At 43.0% G+C, this 27107-nt stretch overlaps 2 protein-coding genes across 8 annotated transcripts; one reads left to right on the plus strand and one right to left on the minus strand.

Moving 5' to 3' along the window:
* Positions 1-19449, plus strand: LOC115104230 (ELAV-like protein 3). Of its 6 annotated transcripts, none has more exons than XM_029625522.2 (8): positions 1-405; positions 7433-7673; positions 7827-7930; positions 10170-10323; positions 12237-12465; positions 12619-12672; positions 13073-13111; positions 13970-19449. In XM_029625522.2, the coding sequence occupies exons 1-8, from the start codon at positions 388-390 to the stop codon at positions 14316-14318; spliced, it is 1188 nt and encodes a 395-aa protein (XP_029481382.1). In that variant the 5' UTR covers positions 1-387; the 3' UTR covers positions 14319-19449. The 6 variants fall into 6 exon arrangements, with proteins under 6 accessions (XP_029481382.1, XP_029481386.1, XP_029481385.1 ...); XM_029625526.2 differs by having other exon boundaries at positions 13991-19449; XM_029625525.2 differs by having other exon boundaries at positions 7433-7652.
* Positions 19334-27039, minus strand: LOC115104229 (glucosidase 2 subunit beta-like). Of its 2 annotated transcripts, none has more exons than XM_029625519.1 (18): positions 26942-27039; positions 26406-26555; positions 26087-26203; positions 25864-25959; positions 25692-25749; positions 25432-25549; positions 25107-25236; positions 24715-24799; positions 24536-24614; positions 22684-22767; positions 22331-22501; positions 22134-22224; positions 21875-21944; positions 21582-21671; positions 21367-21441; positions 21144-21243; positions 20728-20890; positions 19334-19910 (listed from the first exon to the last, which is right to left on the minus strand). In XM_029625519.1, exons 2-17 carry the CDS (start codon positions 26503-26505, stop codon positions 20744-20746), a joined length of 1611 nt encoding a protein of 536 aa, XP_029481379.1. In that variant the 5' UTR covers positions 26506-26555; positions 26942-27039; the 3' UTR covers positions 19334-19910; positions 20728-20743. The 2 variants fall into 2 exon arrangements, with proteins under 2 accessions (XP_029481379.1, XP_029481381.1); XM_029625521.2 differs by having other exon boundaries at positions 26931-27009.
* Positions 27040-27107: the final 68 nt, after the last annotated feature.

Here is a 27107-nt window from a genome sequence, read left to right on the forward strand (position 1 = left end):
GGAGCTGGGAATATTACACACAGAACACAGCCGAACCACAACACCCTCCCCTGGACACACCCTGCTGGGGATCACTGCTTCTCTTTTTTTCTGAACCGTCGCCCACGCCACTCGGAGAGAAAGCTCTCCCTCATCATCATCCTGAAGAAAACCCCTTTCTCCTCATTTTCACCCTACAGAGGACACCTACCAATCTCCAAGGGCTGAGATTCCCCTGGTGAACATTGTCTTTTTTCCTTTTTTCTTTTTTTTCTTTTGGATTTGGACACGGCCTCTCCACAGTAAATACACAGGCCAGCTAATATAAAGACCACAGATCATAGTATTGACTCAACCTACGGCTTGAAGACCTGTGAAACAAAGAAGGACCTAGATCACTCTCATTGTATGTCAAGAATGGTTACTGTACGTATATGCCTCATTTTTCTCTTCTATTTGCAAGGATGGTGGATGTTGTAGCAGCAGTATGCATTGCATAGGCTACATTCTGGAGCGCAGACCCTTTGTTTTCCACTTGATTGTATTGTACACAAACATATATGCATGCATATAGCTCTATGTATTAATACACATATTGAATATGATATAATATGGTATATATGAAAGGCTAGCTAGCTATAATACTGGTATAAACAAACACACAATATGTATAAGCTATAGTGGCCTAAATAGGCTTATACTACTGCTCTCTCGGTTATGGGATATTGTCTTGACAAGATTAACGATCGATGCTGGCAATTAGTAATGTCATGCTGAGCGATGCGCCACCGCTGCCTGCGCGAGGCTCCATCCCTGCCTGCATCTTCGACGCTGGAGAGCAAAATGCTTTATTCTGACATTTTATAGAGGACTGTATATTTGCTTATCATAGGCCCACTGGGCTATATCAAACTCCATGGCTGCATTATTTGTATACACATTTTTCGCAAGGGCGTAGGGGGCAGCGGGTGCTGAGGCCGCGTGCGGCTGCTGCTGCTGAGCTGCGTAGAGAGTGGTGGGGGGGAGGAACGTCTTTCTCCGCCTGCCCTGCTTGGCACAGCACAAGGATGCTCGAGACGGATTTCTGAGACAAAACATGATGCCTCCGTGGCTGAGGGCCCATCGAGAGCAAGGCAAAGAAAAAGGGTCGAGTCACTAAGGGGGGGGGGATTACGGATCCATTGGTTTGGATTGAATCAGGCAAGTCAAAATTCCTAAGGGTTCTTGTTGCGATGCAACGGAGTAAATGGGATGGACATTTCAGAGGCCGCGAAAAGAGGGATGGCGACTAGCGTTTTCTTTTTTTTACAATAACATTTGTTTTACCCATCCATCATAACACTTAAAAAAAAAAAATTTTTAAGCTAGCGCCTATTTGAATCACGCCTGTTTGTTTAAGGGTTTATGTAGCCTTAGCAGAGTTAAATTAGCCTAGCTCCTAGCCAACGGCCGAATTGGGCGTGCCTCTGCTGGACTCGAGCGCATAATGATGGCACGCGCTGGTTTTGGTCTCAAAGCTTTCATCTCCAAACATCCTCTTGACTTAATGACGCTGCCTCCAATTTATTCCTGTCAGCAGGTGGAATGATTTACCGTTGTATTGTTCTCGTGGTCAAGTAAAACTGGCGTGCAAGGAACAAGCTAAATATATAAAATATGATTAAATAACACATTTTTATGCTCTATATTTATGCTTTATATAAAAGGCTAAATATTTATCAAGTATGATTTATGCCTATATTCTATCGTCTTAATTGACAGATTTTAATGGCAGGTGCAGGTAGAACCCCATTTTCTCTTTTAAATAATAGGCTGCTACAATATCCAAAGGGATATAATAATTTGTTGCAACCAAAAACACAAATACGGCCATTTAGAAATGTTACGCAATATAGGCCAACATAAATGATCGAATGACCATTCCATGGGACTTGGTAGCCTACTGCGATGGTCGTGTAGGCCCAAAATAAAATATAGTAGCCTACATAATAGAGCACGAGCACGATCATGTTTATAAACTGAAGAGCAGACTTATTTTGCAAGTCCTAAATCTTTGAGATCATAATAATGCAATTATTTCAATCAATAGTCAACTTGACTATTGTCCACTTGACTAACTACTTAGACCTATAGCCTCAATATGTTTCAGCTGTCCTTATTGAGTAGCCCCTTTCTATTTCATCAGTGTTTGCCCGTAGAGCTGGGCTAACAGGCAGGCCCAGAGCCCAGTCAGCGTCATGCACGTAGGCCTATAGTTCCTGTCCACATGTTCCGCAGTCCTCCGTGAGCATAGCCTGTACCGCAGTGCCAAGCAAATAAAACAGTTGAGTCAGATAACCTTCCCGAGGCGCTTCCGCGATTCAAGGACAAGGACAGCAGAGGCCACCAAGTGTAAACGAGCCTAAATAGAACTGACGCTATGAGTTTATAATATAAGATGTATCCTGTATTTACATGTATTGTCAAAAGATTTCGTCTAGAAAATCAATCCACCATGGAGTATGACTGGAGGGCAAAATCATGTTTAGCCTAAATAGATTTTGATTTATTTTGAAATACTCTATATTTACTTCTTCAAGATGGCCCATAGGGAACTGAAATAGAGTCGTAGGCCTACATAAGAATAAGAGACCTCAATTGCTATGTTGTTTTTATAGGCCGAATTTGATTTTTCCCTCTAATATGTCCTAAAAATATATGTTGCGAAATTATGTTGGCAATTGTGGCGTTCATTGTTCCGGGAGCGTCCTGCAGCCCCTGGCCATGACACAAAGCGCTACTGTTTACATTAATATTCATAGAGCTGCCATAGTCTCTGCGCGCGAGAAGAGGAGGAACGGGTGGCTCTTTTGTTTGGTTGTTTCAATACCTTTATTCAACAAAAAGGCGCTCGGGGTTGTGAATTCCTATAGAGCGCACATGTCTTGTTTTCCACAAATATGGGGAAGGGGTAGAAGATGTTCTGTCATATAAATGCGAACAATTTTAAATGCGTGAAAAGAAGCGAATGAAGCATTTTGAAATGTTACAGAAAAGGCTCGATGGTTTTGACAATGCATTCTGGCCTCAAACGGAATCGCCTGAAAGCCACTCCCTACTTCAGCACTCTGGATAGCGCCCCTGGTTTCAACGAAAGCTACACACACAAACACATTCACAGGGAATTTGCAACATGGCTTATGTCTGTCATAAAATGCATTGACAAACGGGGAAATGATTTTAAAATATCACATTTTCCTAAAGAAAAAAAGTTAAAAGAAAAAGAGATATATATATATAGGCCTATTAAACATGTGTGTTAGTGCTGAGCATTAGTTATGTAGTATGTAGGATAAGGTTGTGAGTGTTGGGCTGTGACTTGTGTTGTCCTGTTATTTTACAGCTGTCACCATGATGATCCCTTTAAGCTGTAGAGAGTGTGGCTAATGCCTTTTGTTTAGGATAATCCTGTAATCTGTGTTATTTAGAAGGCCCATTTACAACCCCAGCCTAGAATCCACTTGCGATTCAGGCCTTCCAAAAGAATGATTGATGTATATTTTAAAAACAAGGGTGAGAAAGAGAAAAAAAAGGCCTTTCTCTTGAGCCAAACCTTAGTTTAGTGAATCCCCTGTCTTTGCTGGTTCCAGGAAATTAGATTTTCAAATGTTTTTCCTCGTTTTCAAGTTACTCAAATGAGACTAATGCACTACCATTTTAGGTGGGTTGTATTGTGGTACAACAGTGTCTGCAATAGTGTTTTACTGATGAGTTAGCACATGAAAAAGAGAACCCAACAACTCCTAAATAACATGAAATATTCAGAACCTAGTATTTTCTGATGGTGTTGTTGCCAACAGGAACTAGCCTTTTTAAAATTCTCTCTCTTACCTTATCTCACTCAGAGATAGAGGTTATTTTCCATGACTCTCCCAGTACAGTGCGACTGCATCACCCATGAGTGACAGTGTTGTCACCAGTGGTAGCACTAACAGGAAGTGTGTGTAGCAGTAATATAGTTCCCCATATCAGTGGGTAGATAAGCAGAGGCCTCCTCCTGACCTCCCATTCTTTGCTAAGAGAGAATTTGTTGATTTATTTGTTACTGCCACAACCTGATTCATTTTCTCTTGGGTTGATTTACAGATAACAATCTTCTGAGCAATGTTTTTTTATGCTAGGAATGTTCCTGAACACGAAAAGAGTCGATGCCAAGCACATTTGACATTATCAGAAGAATCTAATGACAAATCCCTTTTTAGAATGTAGAGAGCAGTCTTGACTCCAGTGTATGGACCTGTGTTTGATTCCCATTGGAAACACTTAGGAACAATAAGGCCTAGCATGAGAATCTCAGTTCCATCTGAACGCAGTCTTCTGGCTGATACAATTACAGTGATTTCCGAAAAAGGGTAATCACATCACATGCTTTGACCTTTATCGGGACATGACAAAAGCTGGCCTGAATACTGTATGTGTCAGACTGCTGCTTTTCCTCTTAGGACAAGTCTTCACCTTCCATTTGTAGGAAAGCAACAGCAGTCATGTACATAAACAAGGGGAAAGACAATTTGAAGAAGACGACGCTGCCCGTATCTGAATTTACATTTGGGTCATGTAATGTTGCTGTGTTTTGTAATTGAGCATTGTCAAGTGTAGGTGATCTGTGTGCTGTGCTCACTCCACTCGTCAGGCAGAGAGAGGAGAGGAGGTAGGGCTCTGGGCTCTTGTTTGCGTGCGAGTCTGGGTCCATGTGTAGGCGATGCTGAGGATGCAGTCCATTAAATATTAAGGGAGATCTCTCAGGTCCCAGAAATAGAAAAAGAAAGGCACATCTAGTGCCGGGACAAGGAGAAGAAGAGCTGGCCCAACCAACAGTAGAAATCTGAAAGTGTTGGGGGTTGTGTGTTTAATGCGTTTGTGTCTGGTTACTCTCTTTGCTGTCATTCATCATGATTAGCAAAATAAATCATGAATAGAATTAGCTTTTGTAAAGGCTAACATGTTCTGATGAAAATTATGACTTGTTCTATTTGTAGCATCCTAAAAGCACTCTTCTGTTTTTGTCATCCTCCTGCTTGTTGGCATGGAGATCTCAGGGTGATGTTAGATGTTGCTTGTGTCAGCCAGTCTCTCCCTCTGTGTCTCTGTGGCCAGTCTGAGCCTGGGAATTATATAACTTTAGAACTTGTCACTGTGGATGCCTGGACTGCCACACTGAGGTCTATTTCAGTTGACAAATCAAATTTGCTGGGATTCGGTGTCTTTCTGCAAAGGGCTGTAATATTTGGTCAGTTCTGTGACAAATTCAGAAAATATTAGTATTTCCTTTATTTTCGGACGTTTGTGTGTTACATGGTTACACATATTAGATAGATGCATTTTATGAATCTATTTATCAAACCCATGTGGACTATTTGTTCTTTCCCATTATGCATGAAGGATGATCTTTTAACTGGTTATTGTAGAACCTTCTGTCCATGTTCTGTTCCAGTGCAGTCCCTAGATCAGCAGATCATACCGCTCTAGTCGAGACCAAAGAAGCCCATAACATGTGTATTGTATGATGGATGGCTAGTCAACTTTGCAGTAGCTCTCATGTGCTTCTTAGATATGTGTGTTTGCAGTGTTTTATTTTTAGGCTGTCATAATTCACTCCCTTCCCCTTCCCCTCTCCTCTTTCCTCTCCCTCTGACGTTCTCTCCCTGTCAATGTCAATTTGACTTAAATATATTCTCTGCTTCCGCAAAGCCATCGAACATTAATACATGGAGAAAAACAATTTCTGCCCAACATAGATGGATTATGTCATTCTCTCTGCCTCTATCTTTCTGTATGCGCACGCACACACGCGCACACGCACACACGCACGCACGCACGCACGCACGCACGCACGCACGCACGCACGCACACGCACACACACAACCAAAAGTCAGCCAGCCATTAGCAACAGTCTTGAAGCCGCTGTTACCTGGGCAACATGGGGTACAGCTCAAGGCAGAAATCAGGTTAGAAGGAGGAGAGAGCGAGACAGAGACAGAGAGAGAGCGAGACAGAGAGGGGCATGAGCACGGAGGGGGGAAACAAGATGGGGGACACTAAGAGCTGCAACAGGGCTTGGGGAATATCATCAAAGCAATGAATGCTTTTAGAGTAATATGTCCATAGCAGGGGAAAAGGAACACTACTCAGTCTCCTCCATTAAGTTGAATGGATAAACATCAAAAGAAAACCCTGCCACGCAAAAGGGAAAATGACGAACATAGACTATAACCAAAACAACAGACAAACAGTAGTAAAACCGCTGGTAATATTGTATCTCACTCAAATAATTCTAGAAGCTTAGGCTACACTGTGAGACCTCTGGAGCTTTGGCGGTAGACGCCTTATAACACCCACCAGTCTGAGACCTGCAGTCACCATGCCAGCCAGGCTCACAGATACCAGCCTGAATAATGGTACTTATTTAAACCACACTTCCCAGGTACACTATACCAAGAAATGGAACAAGGAGCCAAAATTAACATTTGTATCAGTTTGGGTGGAGCCCAGGAGGCCAGTAATACAGGGACAACATCTCTGTACTAGCTTGTTTACACAGTCTGTCAACAGATAATATTCTACACAGAATGGTGAAAAGGAGAAGCGGATGAATGGAATAGATGGAGGAAAGAGGGAGAGAAAAGGAGAGATAGCGGGAAGTTTAGTTTCTGACCTGCACACACAGCTGTTCCATGAAGACAATCCCCTGTGGGTCAAATGAAGCAACATGGTGTACTCCAGAGCAACACACAATGACACCAACACACCTCTAGTGGGCACAAATACTCACTCACTCCATCTACTCGCACAAACAAGTTTGAGTCGGAGTCACAAACACACACTTACAAAAGAAAGCGAGCACACTAAAAGCCAGAATGTATTTTTGGGGGGTTGAAACGTTCCATGTGGCTATATGACAGCCTTCAGAGACGTTAGGCCTGAGCAGATTAGACAATGTCACTTTCTCTTTTGTCTGCCATGTCAACCTCCCCGTCCCAACGCCCACTGCCCCACCTGCCCCACCACCACCAATACTTAGGACCCTGTAATGATGTAATGCTGTTTGACCCTGTGGCTGGATGGATAGATGGAGGCTGGGGGATGGGAGGAGGAAACAGGGAAAAAGGACTGTGACATCTGCAGGGCCCAGAGGCAGCGAGAGAGAGGAGGAGGGGGGAGGAGAGAGGAGGGGAAACGGGGAGGGAGAGAGAGGGGTCTGTGTGTAGCCGACTGCTATCCCTGCCTCGTATCCTTCCACCCCCTCAGCTGATGTCTGACCTCTTCCCTAGCTGACAATGACAGAGCGGACATTCATTCAATGAGTCTATATTAAAAGGCCTACTAACAACGCCCCACCATTACTTTACTGTGTGTTATTACTGTGGATGTATATTATTTGTACACAGGGTTCTATATTCTTCCTTTTCCTCAGCAGATAATCAGCACCATGGAAACCCAGGTGTCCAACGGTCCGAGCGGAACCAGCCTGCCTAACGGGCCAGTCATCAGCACCAACGGTGCCACAGACGACAGCAAGACCAACCTAATCGTCAACTACCTGCCTCAGAACATGACCCAGGAAGAATTCAAGAGCCTGTTCGGTAGCATCGGAGAGATTGAATCCTGCAAACTGGTCCGAGACAAGATTACAGGTATTCATGATGCTTCAGCAGGTACAGTTGATGAATAGACAGACAAACTAAATCTATTTCTAGTTGGAGGATAACAAATAATCACATACAGCATATGTACCTGTAGGTACAGTTATTTTGGTGCAAAAGCAGTTTCTAAAGGACCATTATCGATATCTGTTTTCAACGATTTAGGCCAGAGTTTGGGCTATGGGTTCGTAAACTATGTGGATCCCAATGACGCAGACAAGGCCATCAACACTCTCAACGGTCTCAAACTGCAGACCAAAACAATTAAGGTAAGAGCACCTCTGCTTCCTGCTTTTCAACCTGCGCCACTCTCCATCTTCACTGCTTCAATACGCTGCGGAAGACCAGGAGAAAGGCAGGGAGCAACTCAAAGAAAGGGAGGTGGCGAGAGAGGCAGAGAGAGGCAGACGTGACAAGAGGGGAAGGAGGAAAAAACAGGAGGGGTCGCAGGAACAAAGAAAGTGAGCAGAACAAGAAATGAGAGAGGGAGAGTGGAGAGAGTGGAGAGTGGAGAGAGGGAGAGTGGAGGTCAGAAAGCAAGAGGCTAGCAGCATGCAGAGGTGATTGTGATGGAAATGTAATCAGGGAGTCTCACTGTGGGGCACGGGGGTCAGTTCAGGCTCCCCCATCTGCCTCCAATCTGGCCTAATTAGGGGGCTTCTTTGTCCCCAATATGGATGGGGGGGAGATTAAACACTACTCCATCCGTCCCTCCGCCCCCCCCTCCCACCTGATCAAAGTAGATCATAGATTGGGATAAAGTGCAGGCTTAGTTCAAATCAGACTCCTGAAAGACTGGGGCAGAGAGAGTCAACAGCATCAGGAGCTGGGTTGGGCTTTTGGAGTTATACAGACAGGTGGCAATCATATTGTTAATCATTATTTCTACAATATGTTTTAGTTACATTAGTGTACAAATACACATATATTGTATTTAGGGGGCAATAATGATATTATTACTACAGTTAGCAATATAATACCAAAATTATTGGGCCGATATAAATTACAGAAAATGTATACATTTTGTGGTTGTTAAAATAAATAAATGTTGATATTATCAGTAGGGCTATTTTGAAAACCAATTAATATTATACAGTCATAAAACAATGACCAAGCAAATGTCATATTTCCACCAAAGCATTGTAAGATGGCGGGAGGGGGCAGGAGGAGTAAAGGGTAGGGAGTAGCTTGGGGAGCAGAATGCCAATGGCAGGATTAGGGACCATATGGGCTGCAGGCACCATCTGTACTGTAGGAGAGAAAGGGAGAGGGTTAATTATAGGGTAGCCTCCTCCTAGGGTAGCCCCCTCCCATTCTCTAGCACCCCCAATCACTGCATCACACACCCTGTCCGCACACACTCTACTCAATACTGGAGTCCTGCACACTCACTGCACCATTTAGAATGAGGACAACTTTATTCTCTAAACTCAATGGGTCAAATACACCCATCGGCTATGTGTTGTGCAAGGCATGATAATACTCTAAATGTTCACTCTCAGTAGAAATGTCCCAAACACATTCATTCAAGTTATACTGTACTTGTATATGTGAGTATGTGTTTATATAATAAGGAGTGAATGTTTTAGTTAGTTGACAGTCGGGGATGCTGTCTTGTGATCTATTTATATTGTTTGCTGGTTGCCAGTGGAGCTGTTCTCCCTCGAGGCTGGAAACAAAGGAAAGAGGCAGGGGAGATCAGCCTATCTCTGGCAACACTCGCTCCCTCTCCCTCCATCCGAAACAAACAGACAGACCACTCACAACAATGCACTGACTCTCACTATCTATCATACTCTCTCACTGGCTTTCATACACGCCAACGCATGAATGTGTAGACATTTTCATAATCAATCTAAGTCACACTATAGTCTCACCATAGAATACTAATGTTAACTTTGCACAACGGTGGACACAATCAGTCACAAAGCGTTCCAAAAAACAGTCACACACGTTGACAAAAAAGACGAGTAAAATGAATATTCATGCACGGCTACAGAGCCAGCAGCATACCACCCTGCAACACCACCCTGGCTTGCATCTGAAGCTAAGCAGGGTTGGTATTGGTTGTTCCCTGGATGGGAGACCAGGTGCTGCTGGAAGTGGTGTTGGAGGTCAAGTAGGATGCACTCTTTCCTCTGGTACAAAAAAAAATATTCCAATGTCCCAGGGCAGTGATTAGGGATATTGCCCTGTGTAGGGTTCCGTCTTTCGGATGGGATGTTAAACAGGTGTCCTGCCTCTCTGTGGTCACTAAAAGATCCCATGGCACTTATTCTAGGGGTGTTAACCCTGGTATCCTGGCTAAATTCCCAATCCCCATCTTATATTTTGATCATTCATCCTGTAACTATTCCCCTAGGTTGTTGCTGTAAATGAGAATGTGCTCTCAGTCAACTTACCTGGGTAAATAAAAAAATGACTATATGGTTTTATGTACAGTAAAGATATGGGAAACCTTTGATTTGATATCAGTGTTGAAATGTGTGTTTCTTTGATGTGCTGTAGGTATCGTACGCCCGCCCCAGTTCAGCATCTATCCGTGATGCCAACCTGTATGTGAGCGGTCTGCCTAAGACCATGACCCAGAAGGACATGGAGCAGCTGTTCTCCCAGTACGGACGCATCATCACCTCCCGCATCCTGGTGGACCAGGTTACAGGTACAGCCTTAACTCACTTCTGGCACAACTGACCCCTACTCGAACCTACAATTAGCCTATTCTAACGTACCCCTGACCTACTCTAACTCTACTCTAACGTACCCCTGACCTACCCTAACTCTACTCTAACGTACCCCTGACCTACCCTAACTCTACTCTAACGTACCCCTGACCTACCCTAACGTACCCCTGACCTACCCTAACTCTACTCTAACGTACCCCTGACCTACCCTAACTCTACTCTGACGTACCCCTGACCTACCCTAACTCTACTCTGACGTACCCCTGACCTACCCTAACTCTACTCTAACGTACCCCTGACCTACCCTAACTCTACTCTAACGTACCCCTGACCTACCCTAACTCTACTCTAACATACCCCTGACCTAACCTAACTATACTCTGACGTACCCCTAATCTACCCTCTACTCTAAACGTACCCCAGACATACCCTAACTCTATTCTAAACGTACCCCTGACCTAACCTAACTCTACTCTGACGTACCCCTGACCTACCCTAACTATATTTTAACATACCCCTGACCTACCCTAACTCTACTCTGACGTACCCCTGTCCTACCCTAACTCTACTCTAACGTACCCCTGAACTACCATAACACTACTCTAACGTACCCCTGACCTACTCTAACTCTACTCTGACATACCCCTGACCTACCCTAACTCTACTCTAAACGTACCTCAACTCTTCTCTAACGTACCCCTGACCTACCCTAACTCTACTCTAACGTACCCCTGACGTACCTCAACTCTTCTCTAACGTACCCCTGACCTACCCTAACTCTACTCTAACGTACCCCTGAACTACCATAACACTACTCTAACGTACCCCTGACCTACTCTAACTCTACTCTGACATACCCCTGACCTAGCCTAACTCTACTCTAAACGTACCTCAACTCTTCTCTAACGTACCCCTGACCTACCCTAACTCTACTCTAACATACCCCTGACCTACCCTAACTCTACTCTAATGTACCCCTGACCTACCCTAACTCTACTCTGACGTACCCCTAACCTACCCTAACTCTACTCTAAACGTACCCCTGACGTACCCTAACTCTATTCTAAACGTACCCCTGACCTACCCTAACTCTACTCTAACGTACCCCTGACCTACCCTAACTCTACTCTAATGTACCCCTGACCTACCCTAACTCTACTCTGACGTACCCCTAACCTACCCTAACTCTACTCTAAACGTACCCCTAACCTACCCTAACTCTACTCTAAACGTACCCCTGACCTACCATAACACTACTCTAACGTACCCCTGACCTACCCTAACTCTACTCTGACGTACCCCTGACCTACCCTAACTCTACTCTAAACGTACCCCAACTCTTCTCTAACGTACCCCTGACCTACCCTAACTCTTCTCTAACGTACCCCTGACGTACCCTAACTCTACTCTAAAGTACCCCTGACGTACCCTAACTCTTCTCTAACGTACCCCTGACGTACCCTAACTCTACTCTAATGTACCCCTGACCTACCCTAACTCTACTCTAATGTACCCCATACCTACCCTAACTCTACTCTAATGTACCCCTGACCTACCCTAACTCTACTCTAACGTACCCCTGACGTACCCTAACTCTTCTCTAACGTACTCCTGACGTACCCTAACTCTTCTCTAACGTACCCCTGACCTATCCTAACTCTACTCTAACGTACCCCTGACCTACCCTAACTCTACTCTAACCTACCATAACTCTTCTCTAAACGTACCCCTGACCTACCAAGGACTTATCCTTACCTACTCTAACTTACCTCCCCCTAACCAACTGTAACCCTACTCTAACCTTTCCCATCTCATTGGACCAAGTCAAAGTCATGACTCACCCCTCCTCACCCCTCAGGTGCTAACATTAGCTTGCTTTCTGACCCCGGAGCAGGTATATCGCGAGGAGTGGGCTTCATCCGGTTTGACAAGCGGAACGAGGCAGAAGAGGCCATCAAGGGCCTGAACGGCCAGAAGCCCCTGGGCGCAGCCGAACCCATCACGGTGAAGTTCGCCAACAACCCCAGCCAGAAGACGGGCCAGGCCCTGCTCACCCAGCTGTACCAGACCGCTGCACGCCGCTACACTGGCCCTCTGCACCACCAGACTCAGCGCTTCAGGTACTGCCCCCACCACCACCCAATCTCCGCTCTGACCTGTCTGTCATCTGACCCGACACACCTGCCCTGCTGGAACGAGCACTACGGCGCTCGCTCATCCTATCTTCCTCTCTTTCTCTCCCTCTTTTTTCTTGACTTTCTTTTAAACTGCAGCCTCATCCCTCCATTTGGAAAGGGACCAGATCCAAATAACAGCACAAAACCAATGTAAGAGACCCCCAATGTATCAAAGCACAAATCAAATGAAAACAAAGTGCTCCAAACCAGTCAAATAACATAGTATCTACTAAACAAGATGAATAAATTACATTTAAATGAATCAGACAATGCAGATCTCCAACACACACACACACACACACACTTATCTGCACATTAACAAACTGATTTGCATAGTGCGTTGTTGTGGTCGCAAAGGCTAGGCCGTGCGCTCTGTGATGGGTTGCTGTTGGGATAGACAGACGGCTCCTCTACAGTACAATGAATGGGAAGTGCGCCCTCTGGAGGCCAGCTGGCAGAGGAGCAGAAGCTGCATGTTAAAAGGCCTTCCTCCTCTCAGTCCTCACCACTAACGTCTCCACCCCCTTCATTTCTCCCTCTTGCGTTGCAGACTCGACAATTTACTAAACGCCAGCTACGGAGTCAAGAGGTAAATGCCAAAGGTGTACTTTGTTAAAAAAGATTTTAAAAAGATTTAAAAAAAAATACATCCATGCCTAAGAACAAACCTCAAACAAAGTGACTGGAATACCACCTGCTGCCCTCACCTTGAAATGACAGATTATGAAAATGTTCCCTAATTCCCTATTCACACTGCCCATTAAACTGAGAAGTTATGTAACAAACAGTCCAGACAGTATAACAAATCTAAATATGCTAAGCAGTGTCTAGGGTTGTCTAACAGCAGGGTATTCTGGCATGGCTTTGTTTCTAATCTTTTGGTTCTTTCTTTTGGTTTGATTACGTAATGGAACTGATGTGTGTGTATTTCTTTATGAACTAACATTATCAGTTTGGGTTTTGCTTTAATGTCCCCTTTATTCCGCCAGCATGGACATACCAGATTGCGTTTGCGTCTTCTTCTTTTTGCTCCAATTTTCCTATGATTTGATTCAAATTTGCTTTCATCCCTCTCTAGGTTTCTGTGTTTTGTTCAATATTGTGATTTCCGTTAAACATTGTGATTTCTGTGTCTAATTTTTGCAGAGGCTTTGGTCAGCAGAGACTATGACTAAAATATGCAGAGTGTGGGAGTTTGTGTGTCATAGAAGCAGTGTGCTGTTTTGTGTGAAAGCAGGTAGTCTGGAACCACTGTGGTGCCCTGCCCACACATATATTTATCCATCTACTCACTGCAGAAAAAGTGAGGATGGAGATCGATTGGGTCACCAGACAGACTCCATGCCCCTCCGACTACCAAGCCTTCAGCACATATCATAGCTAGAAACATGGCCAGTATATAGAGAGATGATTGCTGTGTGGAACTTCAGAATGACACCCAATGTAGTTCTCCCTCTCTTCTTCCTAGGTTCTCCCCCATCACCATCGACAGCATGACCAGCCTGGCGGGAGTCAACCTGACCGGGCCCACCGGAGCCGGCTGGTGCATCTTCGTCTACAACCTGTCGCCAGAGGCTGACGAAAGCGTCCTGTGGCAGCTGTTCGGGCCCTTCGGCGCCGTCACAAACGTCAAGGTCATCCGTGACTTCACCACCAACAAATGTAAGGGCTTCGGCTTCGTCACCATGACCAACTACGACGAGGCAGCCATGGCCATCGCTAGTCTCAACGGCTACCGCTTGGGAGACCGCGTGCTGCAGGTCTCCTTCAAGACCAGCAAGCAACACAAGGCCTGAGAGAGAGAGAGAGCTGCTAGCTGACGCCAGCTCCTTCAGCCAGCAGGGAGCGCCACTGAGCTCCCTGCTACTATCACTCTACATGGGCCTGGACTGAGTCTCTCTCTCTCTGATGCACACTCACCCATACACATACATGCACACACTATCAGACATACACACACTATTAGACATACTTACACATACAAACATACACAAAGTCTGAGTTTCAAACAAATACACTAGTAGAGTTTTTCTTTTCTCTTTACACAATGCTAGTCCTTCCCTACGTTTGCCTGGATTGAATTAGTAGGGGTGCGTTGGGTAGTTGGTCTCTGGGGATGGGGGTAAGAGGCCTCAATGTGGGAGACAGTCTAACGAATGTGACAGAGAATGTGTGCTGAGTGCTTTGATTGAATTCAGGCAAATAATGACAACAACTGCTGAAACAAAATTATCAAAAATCTAAAATGAACTACAAATATGTGCAATTTAAACCCCAAACTCTTACCCCATGAACTATCCCATTATCTTGCTGGAGAGAGTGTAGTCACTTTTTTTTTTACACTTGGGCATTTTGAATCAGTGATTTTTTTTAGATCAAAGAAAATTAATTAAAAACAGTGTTCTCTTATATACGTATATTAAAATATAACTATATATTCAATATTTAAGGTGGTTATAATAGCCGAGTATGTAAGCATTTTCTAGAAACCTTTACTACTGTTCCTGGCTCAACATTAGGTAGGCTGTGACTAGCTTTAGGGCAGTTGCTCTACCCTATTAAGGACAGATCCAATATGATTTAGGTTATCAAACTGAACAGCTACTGGTCACAAAGACAAGCAGCCTGAAGGCCACCAGAATTACACCCTCGCTACACAACACAGTCACACATCAGTCCTGTTAGGGGGGAAACAACACTAGAATACTGAACATCACTGACATCTAAGAATCTCCCTGTATTTTTTCACTCTGGTTCTTCTATTCAGAGTAGAATGGATGGATTCCACCACAAGCAGAGCTGTCTGTGTGAACAACGTAGAACATTGTCCCAGCTAGTGTTCCCATGGAGACAGTGTTCATGTACAATTCTCTGAGAGACTAGGGACTGTGAGTTTAGAGCAAATCACAGAGCCACTTTACCAAAACACCCAACCAGATATAACACCCCTCCAAGGGAATGAGAAGGTTTTTACAATTCAGTGGAAATTATTGGCCTGGCTAGGTAGACTCAACATCACCATTACGCACAGATCAGATCGAGAGGACGGTAGTTTTGACTTAGGTTGAGATTCCGTCATGACACTGAGCAGTGATATCTCCTCACTGAGTCCTAGAGGGTGAGACAGCTTCTTACCTATTCCTCAGTTTACTAAACACTCCTCAGTTTCATTCAGACCCCATATATGACACTTTATAGAAGCTCATAAGAATCAGTTTCTATTCACTCTCATTGTAACCCTGCCTGCCCTGTCAAAATAGAAGAAACCAAGCCTGCAGAAACCAACAGTGACAAGTTTGTTTATCTCACATTGGAAACTCAAAAAGTTATTTTTGTTGATTTGCAACATCTGATCGGCACTATCACCTAGCTGGATTTTTTTTTAAATCAACAAACCCATGGAAATAATTTATGACACCCCTTGATGAAAATGTAACGACAAAATAGTCTTGGTTGGTTAGTCTGTTAGAAACATCTGATAAGACGTTTCATGGGGAGAGATATGATTACAATATAAAGACATCTGCATATAATAGATTAAATAAGGTAAAGTGTGTTCAAGACATTTTTGCTTTTCTAAATAACGCTGTGTTAGCCAAAGAGGACAACCATCTCTTTGAAAGGATTACTTTAGAGAAAAATCTATTTTTATACATACAAAAGAACAAGACCTTGTGCTGAATTTTTACAGATTCTTAAAACTGACTGGGAAAGACTGGGACACCGCATGGCTGTATTTTAAGCCCTTTGATCTTTGAGAGAGGGAGGAGCGTGTGCATGCCGTGTATAGGTGGGGGTCGAGGGAAGGGGGCGAAGAAGAAAAGTTCTCACACAACCTTACTTTTTCAACCACAACCTATAAACAAACTTGAAATAGCAAAAAAAAAAGAACATAAACAAAGACATCGGAATAGAACAAATACACATCAGCACAAACCAATTCACTGATTAGGAATCAAATGTTACAGAGACAAATCTGCATTACTAATATTGCCATCTTTGAGTGTAAACTAGACAAACACATATCACTTTCTCTGAAGTTGTGTACAGTTAGTGTTGCTTCAATGATTGTACAGTGAAGTGTTATCGCTTTCACAGGAGACACTTAAATCAGGCTGCAGTAAAGACAGTCAGTCGCCCAATGATTTGTCCTCACAGACATCTTGGGCTGGTTCGAAACAGAAAGGCTTGAAGTAGATTCTCAATGCAAAGATGATTAGGTATATTTGAATGAAGATTTAGCCAAAGAATTTGGAATATGAGTGTCAATAAGAAATAATTCAGTCTATACTAATTACTAACTGCTCCCCTGATAATTATTCTATAAACCATTATCATTTATTGCATGAAGATCCCATATGATTTTAAATCCCCATAGCGCTTGCAGAAATATCTGTTGTTCATATCAAATTATATCAGAATGAACTAATATCTTTTGGTTAACATATCTGTTGAGTAAATATAATTTAGCCCATTTGCACAGGTGCTTACCACAAACCTACAACAATGTATACAAAGAATTCACCTTTCAGCAAAAATAACGACAGTTCCACACAAGTGTCTCTTGAACCTCAATACTGTAATACTCACACCATCCGCTCATAATAGGAATCCAATACATCAGAGTATGACAGCATTGTTTCAGTTTAACCCTATGCTCTTCCACTGTTACACCCTCAGCCTCTAACTCTGACCATTTCATTTCTTACTGTGCCCCAGTAGTATATTGGTGGTGTGCCAACCAAAACAAACATGAAATGTCATACATTAACACCCTGTCATAATCTAACTCCACACCTCCCTTCCCCATTCAATTAGTTGTGCCCATACTCAAGAGAAAGTAGTACAGTAGGACTGATACAGCATCACTTTAAGAGACCAGATGTGAATCTTGGGAACAGAACAGCAAATAGGCCATGTTGCTGACCTGCAGTTGAAGTAGTCCCACTGGTGATATGGGGTAGAGTCCCAGCCCAGTTCCCCCACACCCTAGACCAACAACAGGCCATAGGCCACACCCTAGACCAACAGGCCCTAGGCCACACCCTAGACAAACAGGCCCTAGGCCACACCCTAGACTAGAGCAACAACAAACTGTCCCATCTTACACAGCCAATACAGAGACCCTCTTCTCTTCCCACACCTACGTATGGTAGAGAGCCAAGGACAATGGCAGGACACCGCTTGAGCAACAAATAATCATCTAAAAAGACAAAAAAACTTTCCTATGGAACAGTAAGTGCAATGTGCTTTGTTTTTATATTGACTGAGAACAAAAAGATATATATATTTTTTAAAAGAAATTAAACATCACACTGAAATGGTTTGCGGAAAAGGCGGAAGGATCAAATGTAAAGAAATCGAAGTGTTAATTCACCGATTCATTAAAGAGAATCAAACAAGCACCGATGGAGAGCTCTGAAAATGTCCATAATCCCAGCCCCGGATTAGTGCTCTGAACATGCAAGCTAAAACTAACCGCATATTATTATTGGGTGAATAAAAAGAGCAATTTAATTGAAAAGACCTTGAAAGGGATACTGTCTAATATATCATCAGTTTTAGCCCACGTCGATTTTAGAATATCATTTTTCCTGTAATTGATTGATTTTCTTTTACATATCAAGACTCACATGTTAACTTTGCGTATTTGTGTTGTTGACGTTACCATATAGGACACACATGGTCCAAGATTTTATTTGGTTGCTTTGATTGGGTAATTTCTTTTTTCATTCCATTATTTAATTAGTTGCAGTTGTTAGTGTATGCAGATTTTAGACTTAGTTAGAATTTTATTTCAATCAAAATGTGTTCAATTGTGTTTGTAAAAGTCTGTGGTAGCTTTTGTTGCGACATAAATAATTTAAACAAAAAATTCAAGATAGCGCCAACAAACTTGTATTATTTGGGCGACTTTAAGCTTGTAGTTTTAACTTATTGTTAACTTAAAAACTATTTATTGCCTCGTATAAAGTATGTTTTGTGTATATTTATGGTTTATTTCATTATATTTGCAAGTTTAAAAGATTTTAAGTTTGCCAAAATTGTGGTTACATTTTCTTTCTTAAAAAGGGAACAAATAGATTTAAAAAAAAAAAGCTTTAGAAGTACGATTTGGAAATGTTCTCCATAGTCAAAGAATGCACTGCTATATTTAACTAATTGAAGTGTATAAACATACATGCTGTGTGCTAGATGTTATGCCTTTACTGCCTGTGTTCTGTTTGTCTTGTTAAATGAAAACCTTTTGATTATTTAATCTAATCACAGTCTTGTTTTTCCAGCCACTGAGAACCCTAGGGAGTGTCAGTCAGGACATGGGCTGGGCCTGGGATGTGGCCTATTGTTGGCTCCAGGGCAGAGCCTGGACCTTAGGCAGTGCCTGAGGCTCCATGTGCACTCAGCATGCTTTCCCTCCTACTGCTGGTGAACAGAACTACTGTAGTTATTAGAAGGATCATAGTACAGAACTACAACATGACATCTGAGTTCGATGTACAGTAGTTCCAACAGCAGCCAGGAGGAAAGCATCGTTGGGGGAGTTACTCCTATAGGAAAGGGGTCAGTGGTTCTTCTGTTTCTCGACCAACTGTATTTTGTGTCTATTTATTTAGAAGAGGGGGACACAGAGTAACTTAGTGACGTTCTTCTTACAACATTTTCCTGGAATGGTAGAACAAATCAAAGGAGAAAATGATCAAAACAGATCTACTGGCATCAATGTATCAATGTCAGTAGGAAGATATCAAAATCTCATACTTCCAAACATGACCAAATGAACAATGACAAAATGTAACAAAGAAAATAAACCTTTCAGTTTAGGATATTTATTACTGGGATTTCAGCTGAAGACGCTTGAAGACTTTTTCATGGAATTGTTTAATTATTTGTACTTTACATGCCAGAAAAAATAAAAGGTTACATATCTGAGTGACCCATGTTGTTTTTACAAGATGACATTGAGTGTTGTCGTTTCCAGAGGGTAAAAATGCAAAACCATTGATGCGCATAAGACAAACTGCCCACCATCGTCATAATGCTCATCATTGGCATAATCTACTGTAGTATTGAGCCAACGGAACACAGTAAACAATATACTGACTATCCTGCTTAGATACAGTACAACTCGTTGATCGGCAAAGTAGACCATAGGAGAAAATTCAGCACTCAAATTCATTAAAAAAAACAGAATACAAAAAAAAAAAATGGAATGACAACTTTTAAATCTAATTGAAACACTAACCCTAGACAAACAAGTTAAAGCAACAGACAAGTAGGAGTAAAGAACAAGCAACCATTTTGAATCTTCCAGTTTGTGAAGCCAGAGTGCAGCAGCTGGTTGTTACAGAGAAGGGTGGGAGGCTAGCATGTAGTCCATAAAGAGAAACCTGAGAGAGAAATTACTGTTATTTTAAAGCAGAATTTATAAGAAATCCTCTCAGAAACAAATGGTTCTGATCGATTGGAAATGTAGCACAGTGCCTTACTTCTCATAAATGGTTTGCTTTCGCCGTTGTGAAATTACCAACTTGCCCCTTTTTATGTAAAAATGATCAAATACATGTGCAAGGATGTCCTACCAAGAAAATACTGTCTCCTTGCACAATGCAAGTCTTCCTCTGTCCCGTTAACAGCTTCTGTTTCAATGTCTTCTCATTTTCCCGCTTGCTTGTGCCTAGTTGCTAGCTAGTTAGCACTTAAATTATATTTAAAAAACAAAATAAATTAACTAGGCAAGTCAAAAAGAGACAAATTCTTATTAACAATGGCGGCCGACAATTATTTGCAGTGTTTTAATTAAGCTACTCGACCCGATGAGGGAAGTAAGCATTATCTAGATTGGCTCGTCCTACTAGGTGGACTTGAATGCCATATATGTCAGATCCTGCACAAATACAACTATGTGGGCTGGAGCCAACAGTTGATATAATGATTCTACGTTAGCTAGTGAGAGCCAAGCTCAAATCAGACATGCAGAGTAGTGATGATTGAAAGAAAAGTTAACAAAAATTAATATATTAAAACAATTATAAAAGGTAACTTCTCCCCCCAGGGGTTGTTGTCCATAATTATAGGGTACATGATTAAACAATTACCGTGCTAGCCCTAACATGTTGAGTATTTATAAAAAGTTGATATCCACATGTAATTATAAAGTGCTCCACTGCTCTATAGGTCCAATGGGCCTGACTTGTAGCCAGCTACCTGTTGGTGGGGAGCACTACAGCTCTGTGTGTCCGTGCAGTACTTCATCCAGGCTGGCTGGCTCCTGGCACACAGCGGGGGTGGTGAACTCCATGAGGTACTCACAACGACTGGGCTCTGATGTGGACGTCACCACCGTCTCCTTCCCACACGTCAGCTTCACCTGACCCACACAGAGAAACAACATTAACCCTTCACTACATTCACAGGACATGTCGTGAGTCAGCAGTACCTCAAGAGTAGGGACCTGTACACTTAGCGTGCACAGATTGTGTGAATTATCATGCACGTTCCCCCACCCAGCACCGCATGAAACGTGATTTGACTTAATCCACTTCATATGCTCAGCAAATTAGACTGTCATAAAGGTACAACTTTGGGCTGGGAGGGAAGTGGACTGGAGAAGATAGACTTACTGTGGTGGACCTGTTGGGGCCCTGCCAGCACCCCTGCCCATGGTCATACTTCATCACAGAGTATAAATTCTCTTCAGGACCAGCCCATTGTCCCCACAAGCTACAACAGGGAGAGACCGAGACAGAGAGCATGACCACTAACATTCCTAACAATTTTAGAAGCACCAGTCATTTGAACAGTTAAAGTCTACAGTAAAATGAAGTGAAGAGGAGATTCTCTTACCCAAGGTTGGTCTCTGATCCCCCAAACTTAGGTTTCTGGGAGACCCTATTGAATGGACACAGCCTGTAGATGTACCTGATGAAAAAGAGGGGCAGAGTATTAAATTTAATCTTTGGGAGACTCAAACAGTTTCACATTCATATAAACAGATTATTTATCTCACGAAGGCATAGACACACTATGGGTATTTACAAAGACAGATGAAGTATACGTACTCGCTTGTGGATAATTCGTAGCACTGGCTGTAGAGGTATGCAAATTCTGCACTTGGACCAAAGTCAAAGCCAATCTCCTTCTCAAGGTTCCTGCAGATCCAAATAAATTCAGGGCCACAGATTAATGATTGACTTGCAGACACAGGGTACATTAATTTGCGTTTTCAAACCTAATAATACAAGCTGCACTTGTATGCCTGTCGAGCATCATCATGAGATGTTTTTGTGTTGCAAGGACTAACATAGTGGTTGCCAAAACCAGCAGAGATTAAGCATTGTGGTTGCAAACTCACTTCATTTGATCGTCCACTTCCCGGAGAGCCCTCTCAGCTTCATCAAAATCATCCCTGGCTTTCTGGGCAGCTGAGGAACAAAGACAACAAAGCACAACCTCAAAGGACAGACCAATGAGACATACAAATCCACAGCACAGAAAAATCACAATTCAGATATTTACGCTTAAAATTCTGAACCCCCTACTTTGTATATTCAGACAAACACAAATTGTGTCCCTGTTTAAGGTAGGATTGTAAAACAGATGAATGTATGCACCATCAATAAGGCTCTGGGTCTCTGTGTCGTACGGTGGCATGGACAACTCATCGTCCTCCCTTTTCTCTGGGGTCTGCACGGTGGGAGGGACCTGATAATTAAACACACATTATGTTACTGGGACAACTGACCACCCAAGCCCTCCAATACTAGCCTAGCTCAGGCCCTTCCCCTCCAATGTGAGGATTTCCAACTACCTTCTCTTCCTCCTCCTCATCGTGATCATCATCTTCCTCGTCATCATCCTCCACATCTTCCTCCTCTCCAGCGTAATCCTCGGGGTAGTGGTCAGAGTCATGGTCAGAAACAAAGTCCCTGGACTCCTCCTCCTGGGGGGTCTCCACTGGGGCAGGGGGGTCCAACAGGCCCTGAAACACCCACACGGTCACATATACCAAATCACACACACACTTATATAGCCCATTTCTCACAACGTGCTTGACAGAAACCCAGCCTAGACACCCAATCTGAGGCTCCAGGATAGACCATTGAACATTCAACTAGGATATGGAAATGACTAATAAGAAGTCTTCATAACATAAGTACCGACCTCTGACAGGTACTTGTCTTTGATGCCGCTCCACACAGTTTCAAATGTTGACGTGTCCACTTTGCCTTCTCCTCCCAGCAATCCCTGTAGGAATGGATTAGGAAATCAGAAAAACGCTAAGATGTCCATCTTGAAATAATACATTAAAAAAAAATCTTAAGACGTCTTACCAAGATAAACTAACTGCACTGGCAGACCATGTGCTCATTTTAACCTACAAAGGCTCGATACAAGTCAGAATATCTTGATACAAGACAAATGATCTTGATGTATTTTCTGGACAACTCAAAACAAGTAAATGCAAATGCTTTGAGTAAGCAATATCATTTTGACTTCATTAATATGTCAACCTCAGTGTGTAAAATAAAAAGGTATTAATGTGAACCTAACTCACAGCAAAAAAAGGTAAAGCAAGCAATCAAATGTTATTTGTTGCCTAGACTTTACTGCAAATGACACTCAAGTCTTGAGAAAAAAACAATACACTAATATTGCAGTCAGCCATGACAGCCTTTATAATATAATGCTTGTGACACACACATCTAAATATTGCACTTGGGGAAAAAACATCTTAAAGTAGAAATAGAAAGAAACAACCTGGCATTCTATTATAGTGGCCACTATTGTAGACATTGTTCAAGTGCACAAGGCTAAATGTGTGCAAATATAATGTTCACCAAGTAAAAAAATTCAATAATCCCCTCACTCACATTACTGTCAAGTTCAACACAAGAAAAGCAATCTCTTTGGGCTACACTGCACATTACTACATTGTACACTTTCTGCCTGTGGACATCTGTTCTACAATGTGCCAGCGCAGCAGGAGACCCTTTGTTGGTATAATTGATCTTTCAGGCAGAGAGTACACCTGCCATAGCCCTTTTATCCACCATATTGAACAAGTGAGAAAGTGTGTGGTGCTCCTTCCACCTCTATAGTGGCATCCAGCCTGATTTTCACCTAATTATCTTATTCTGAAAATTAACCACATAGTTACTGAAGAGGGAAAACTTCAGTTCGCCAATAGTAGTTAGTTACATTACACAGATTGCTAGGGTCCAGTAAGCAACTGACGCATTATAACTTGAGGAATGGCAAGGAGTCGTATAACGTTACCAGTTAATACTATAGTGAATTGGTCAGGTTACTAGCGTTAGCCCATCTGATGTTGTAACGCTAGCTAACGTCAGCTGTTGGACTTTATTAGCCAGCTAATTCACACAATAAACTCAATTATTTGATCAGGTAAGTTGGCTAATGTTGCTCAACATTTCTCTGGGTAGCTAACGGAGAATTCCATTCAGCTAGCAAGATCCTTAACAATGCTAACAATACTTGTTCCACCACACTTTCTCCCTCAACTCAAACTTTCCAAATGCCAGTTCAGTTACAGCTCATGAAGTACGCTTCGTCACCTTCTCACCCCCATCTCAGTGGTCAGGCTTCTCTCCTACCTCTACGATATCGTTCAGGGGACGCGCTGCTGTAAGTTAACTGGGCAACTCCCTTTCCATTCTCTTTCCAGCGCGAGCGCTGATGCTGTAACTAGCAAGTTGTCTTCTCTCTCTTCAGTGGCGTGCTGCATTCTGTTATGTGAACGAGTGGGTGAACCTTGGATACAGACAGTATTTCTCCAAACGCGCATCACTCGTTCGCATACAGCCAGTAGTTATCCAAAGTCCCCAGCCGCCCAAACTTTTCTCATTGGATCTACACGAATCACATGGGTCACCTATTTTGGATTCAAAATGGCAAATTTAGCCAAAACGACACTAGTTTAAATCCCTGTAATTTACTATTGTGATATAACATCTTCTCTTGACTTGAGGGGGAGGAAGAGGAGACATCTTACCTGAGTCTCTGTTTCTGTCAGAGAGCCATCCGAATCTGGATCCAGCTCTAGGTGGGACTGCAGCTCAGCCACAGAAACACTGGGAATAACAAAAACACCCGTATTAGTCACTCACTGAATCACACCGAAATATCTCTGAATATATCCAACGCTGACAGTTACACACACTACACACTCACTAGCCATCTGCGTCATCATCCAGCTCCAGAAAAGCCTCAGCCATTCTAGTTTTGTCCTTCTCCATACGGATGAGTTCTTTTTGTTCTGAAACAGACAAAATCAAATCACATACAACTTAGAAAGAGAAATCTTCAACAGGACTTTTGTAATTGACTTCCAAATCAAAGATGTTGAAAAACATCTGACTGGAGAGACGATTAGAGCACTGGGCATTTCACATTTAACAATCTGTTTTTTAACTATAAGAATATACTTAAATATCTTGGTTTTACCGAACAGCACAAAAGTACCTTTTTTGTGTGTGAAGAAAACAAATACATAGAGAATTTATGATGTGCATAGGTTAAAAGCAGAGAGATAATGGCTTCCAGTGTAATACCAGAGTACTTACCCTCCCAAGACTTCAGGTGGCGCTCTTTAGCCTCTTTCTCTGGATCCTCTGCTGTTTCTTTCACAGTCCTCAGAGCCTCCACCTTCCCCTCCAGACCCTTCTTACTACCCTTCAGCTCAGTCAACTTGCCCTGCACAAACACACGGATGGAAGTATTTACAAAACACGTAAGTTGGAAGTCTTGTCATTTCATGAACACGTTCAACGGCAAGGATTTATACCAATTGCTCTATATATGAAATGGTCTCTGTATAGACCCTAGCCATTTCCTCTGCCTAACCAACCCCAAATAAATCTACTACCCTTTGGTTGGTTAGTCACTCACCCGTTTGTCCTCCTGTCCCCTTTTAGCTTCATGTATCAGTTGTTGTTTGAGCAGAAAGCCTTCCTTGGTGATCTCAGCCATTATCTGCAGACTCTCCCTCTCCTTGCGCCCCATCTCCCTAGGGGGGGGGTCACACAGCCAACACAATCAGTCTTCACACACACATACTGGAGGAATCGTTCGCCAACACAAAGGCCAATGTTAGTGTTGTAGTGAATATTAAATGTTTGCAGAATGCTGTAAGTTTTACGACTGCTCACCTGCAGGTGTTTTGACAAGTGGCACCACTGTTGTACTCGTCTGTCGTGTCACAGCAGTCTGAGGAGAGAACACACTTCATCAGCACACAGCAATTACACACACAACCACAAAAAACCCAGAGAGAAAGGGACGACTGATCCATGGAAAAAAATACTGTGACAATGTCCTTACCACAGATGCCGTCGTTGATCCGGGAGGAAGGGATGAAGGCGGGTCTGAAGCCAGCGTTGGTACAGTGAAAGCTGCCATTGGGGCAGGCAGCAGTACCTGTGAAAAAAAATGCAAAGACATTCTTTACAGTCAAGACCTTAGTGATAACTGTGCACAGTAGTATGTAGTGTCTTGATAGTGGGTTCAGTCTGGCTTTACTGATGAGAAGTGAGCGATACTGTACCTGGTTCATCCGAGCCATCCTTGCAGTCGCAGTAGTCATCGTTGACCCGGTCAAAGGGGATGGTGCTGGAGCCGTCCAAACAGGTAAAGGGCTTGTTCTCCTCATAGAACTGTCTCTCTGTCGGGATTGATGGGGACAGGTAAGGGTTGGGTACATAAGAGCTCATCTGAGAGACAATGCACACCTACCAGGTTAAAATCCATGCTCACAATGGGATTCTGACAGCTAGAATAGCATAGACTAGGCCTAGCTCACTGGCTGTGATAAGAACCATAACGTTATTTGTTTGAACTCGGGTTAGAATCAGATGCCAACTCACTTGATTGTGGTACTCCGCGTGGACGTTGGATCTCCACCGCTGTGCCAGTGCCCATGGCCAAAGCCAAGCTCGTCAACAACAGTAGAAGCGCACAAGACATGATGCAGTATCAACTGGGACCAACTACACTTTCAGGAATTCGCGGCGCTCCTGCAAACATAACTCAAGGTAATAGACAAAGTACTTGAACCCAATACAGCTAGTCCTCAGACTGGCCACCATTCACAACATTGAGACAGTCGGCCCCATATGAAACCTCTGATACAATGCGTTAGAACGACATTTTCAGAATCATTTAGTCATAATGCAATCCATGTAACGATAACTTAGCAAGTAACTGTTAAGTTAGCTGAAGAAGGTCTACAGTAGTAGCAGCTAGCTATCAGCGGTCTTGATTTAAGGCGGGAAAACTTCCTTTCGAACAATATTTATGAATGTTGTATATGCAATAAAGTATCATGTTCACAATAAAATGCTAAAAACACTTCCACAAACTGTTATTTTCGAAGTAAAAATATGACCAACCATTCATTTACCTCTCTTCCGCAATGCTTCAGGAAACGTCTCTCTCGTGCGCTCAAGCACTGTAGTATTTTCTTCTGATTGGACTAGCTTTTGTATCCGACCTGTGATTGGAGCGCGGTGCATGATGGGTAGTAAATGCGTTGGAAGCAGCCATGTCAGAGAGGGTGGAAAATCTCT

This window comes from Oncorhynchus nerka, linkage group LG26, assembly GCF_034236695.1.
Source record: "Oncorhynchus nerka isolate Pitt River linkage group LG26, Oner_Uvic_2.0, whole genome shotgun sequence".
Lineage (NCBI taxonomy): Eukaryota > Metazoa > Chordata > Actinopteri > Salmoniformes > Salmonidae > Oncorhynchus > Oncorhynchus nerka.

Excerpts from the sequence above, each read along its gene's own strand:
- LOC115104229 (XM_029625519.1), bottom strand. The coding sequence starts at position 26,505 with ATGTCTTGTGCGCTTCTACTGTTGTTGACGAGCTTGGCTTTGGCCATG. Across the intron at positions 25,750-25,863 it reads GATCAACGACGGCATCTGTG|ACTGCTGTGACACGACAGAC; the intron begins GTAAGGACATTG and ends TTCTCTCCTCAG. Across the intron at positions 21,244-21,366 it reads GGATCAGAGACCAACCTTGG|CTTGTGGGGACAATGGGCTG; the intron begins GTAAGAGAATCT and ends TCCCTGTTGTAG.
- LOC115104230 (XM_029625522.2), top strand. Across the intron at positions 7,931-10,169 it reads TGCAGACCAAAACAATTAAG|GTATCGTACGCCCGCCCCAG; the intron begins GTAAGAGCACCT and ends GATGTGCTGTAG. Across the intron at positions 10,324-12,236 it reads CCTGGTGGACCAGGTTACAG|CAGGTATATCGCGAGGAGTG; the intron begins GTACAGCCTTAA and ends CTGACCCCGGAG.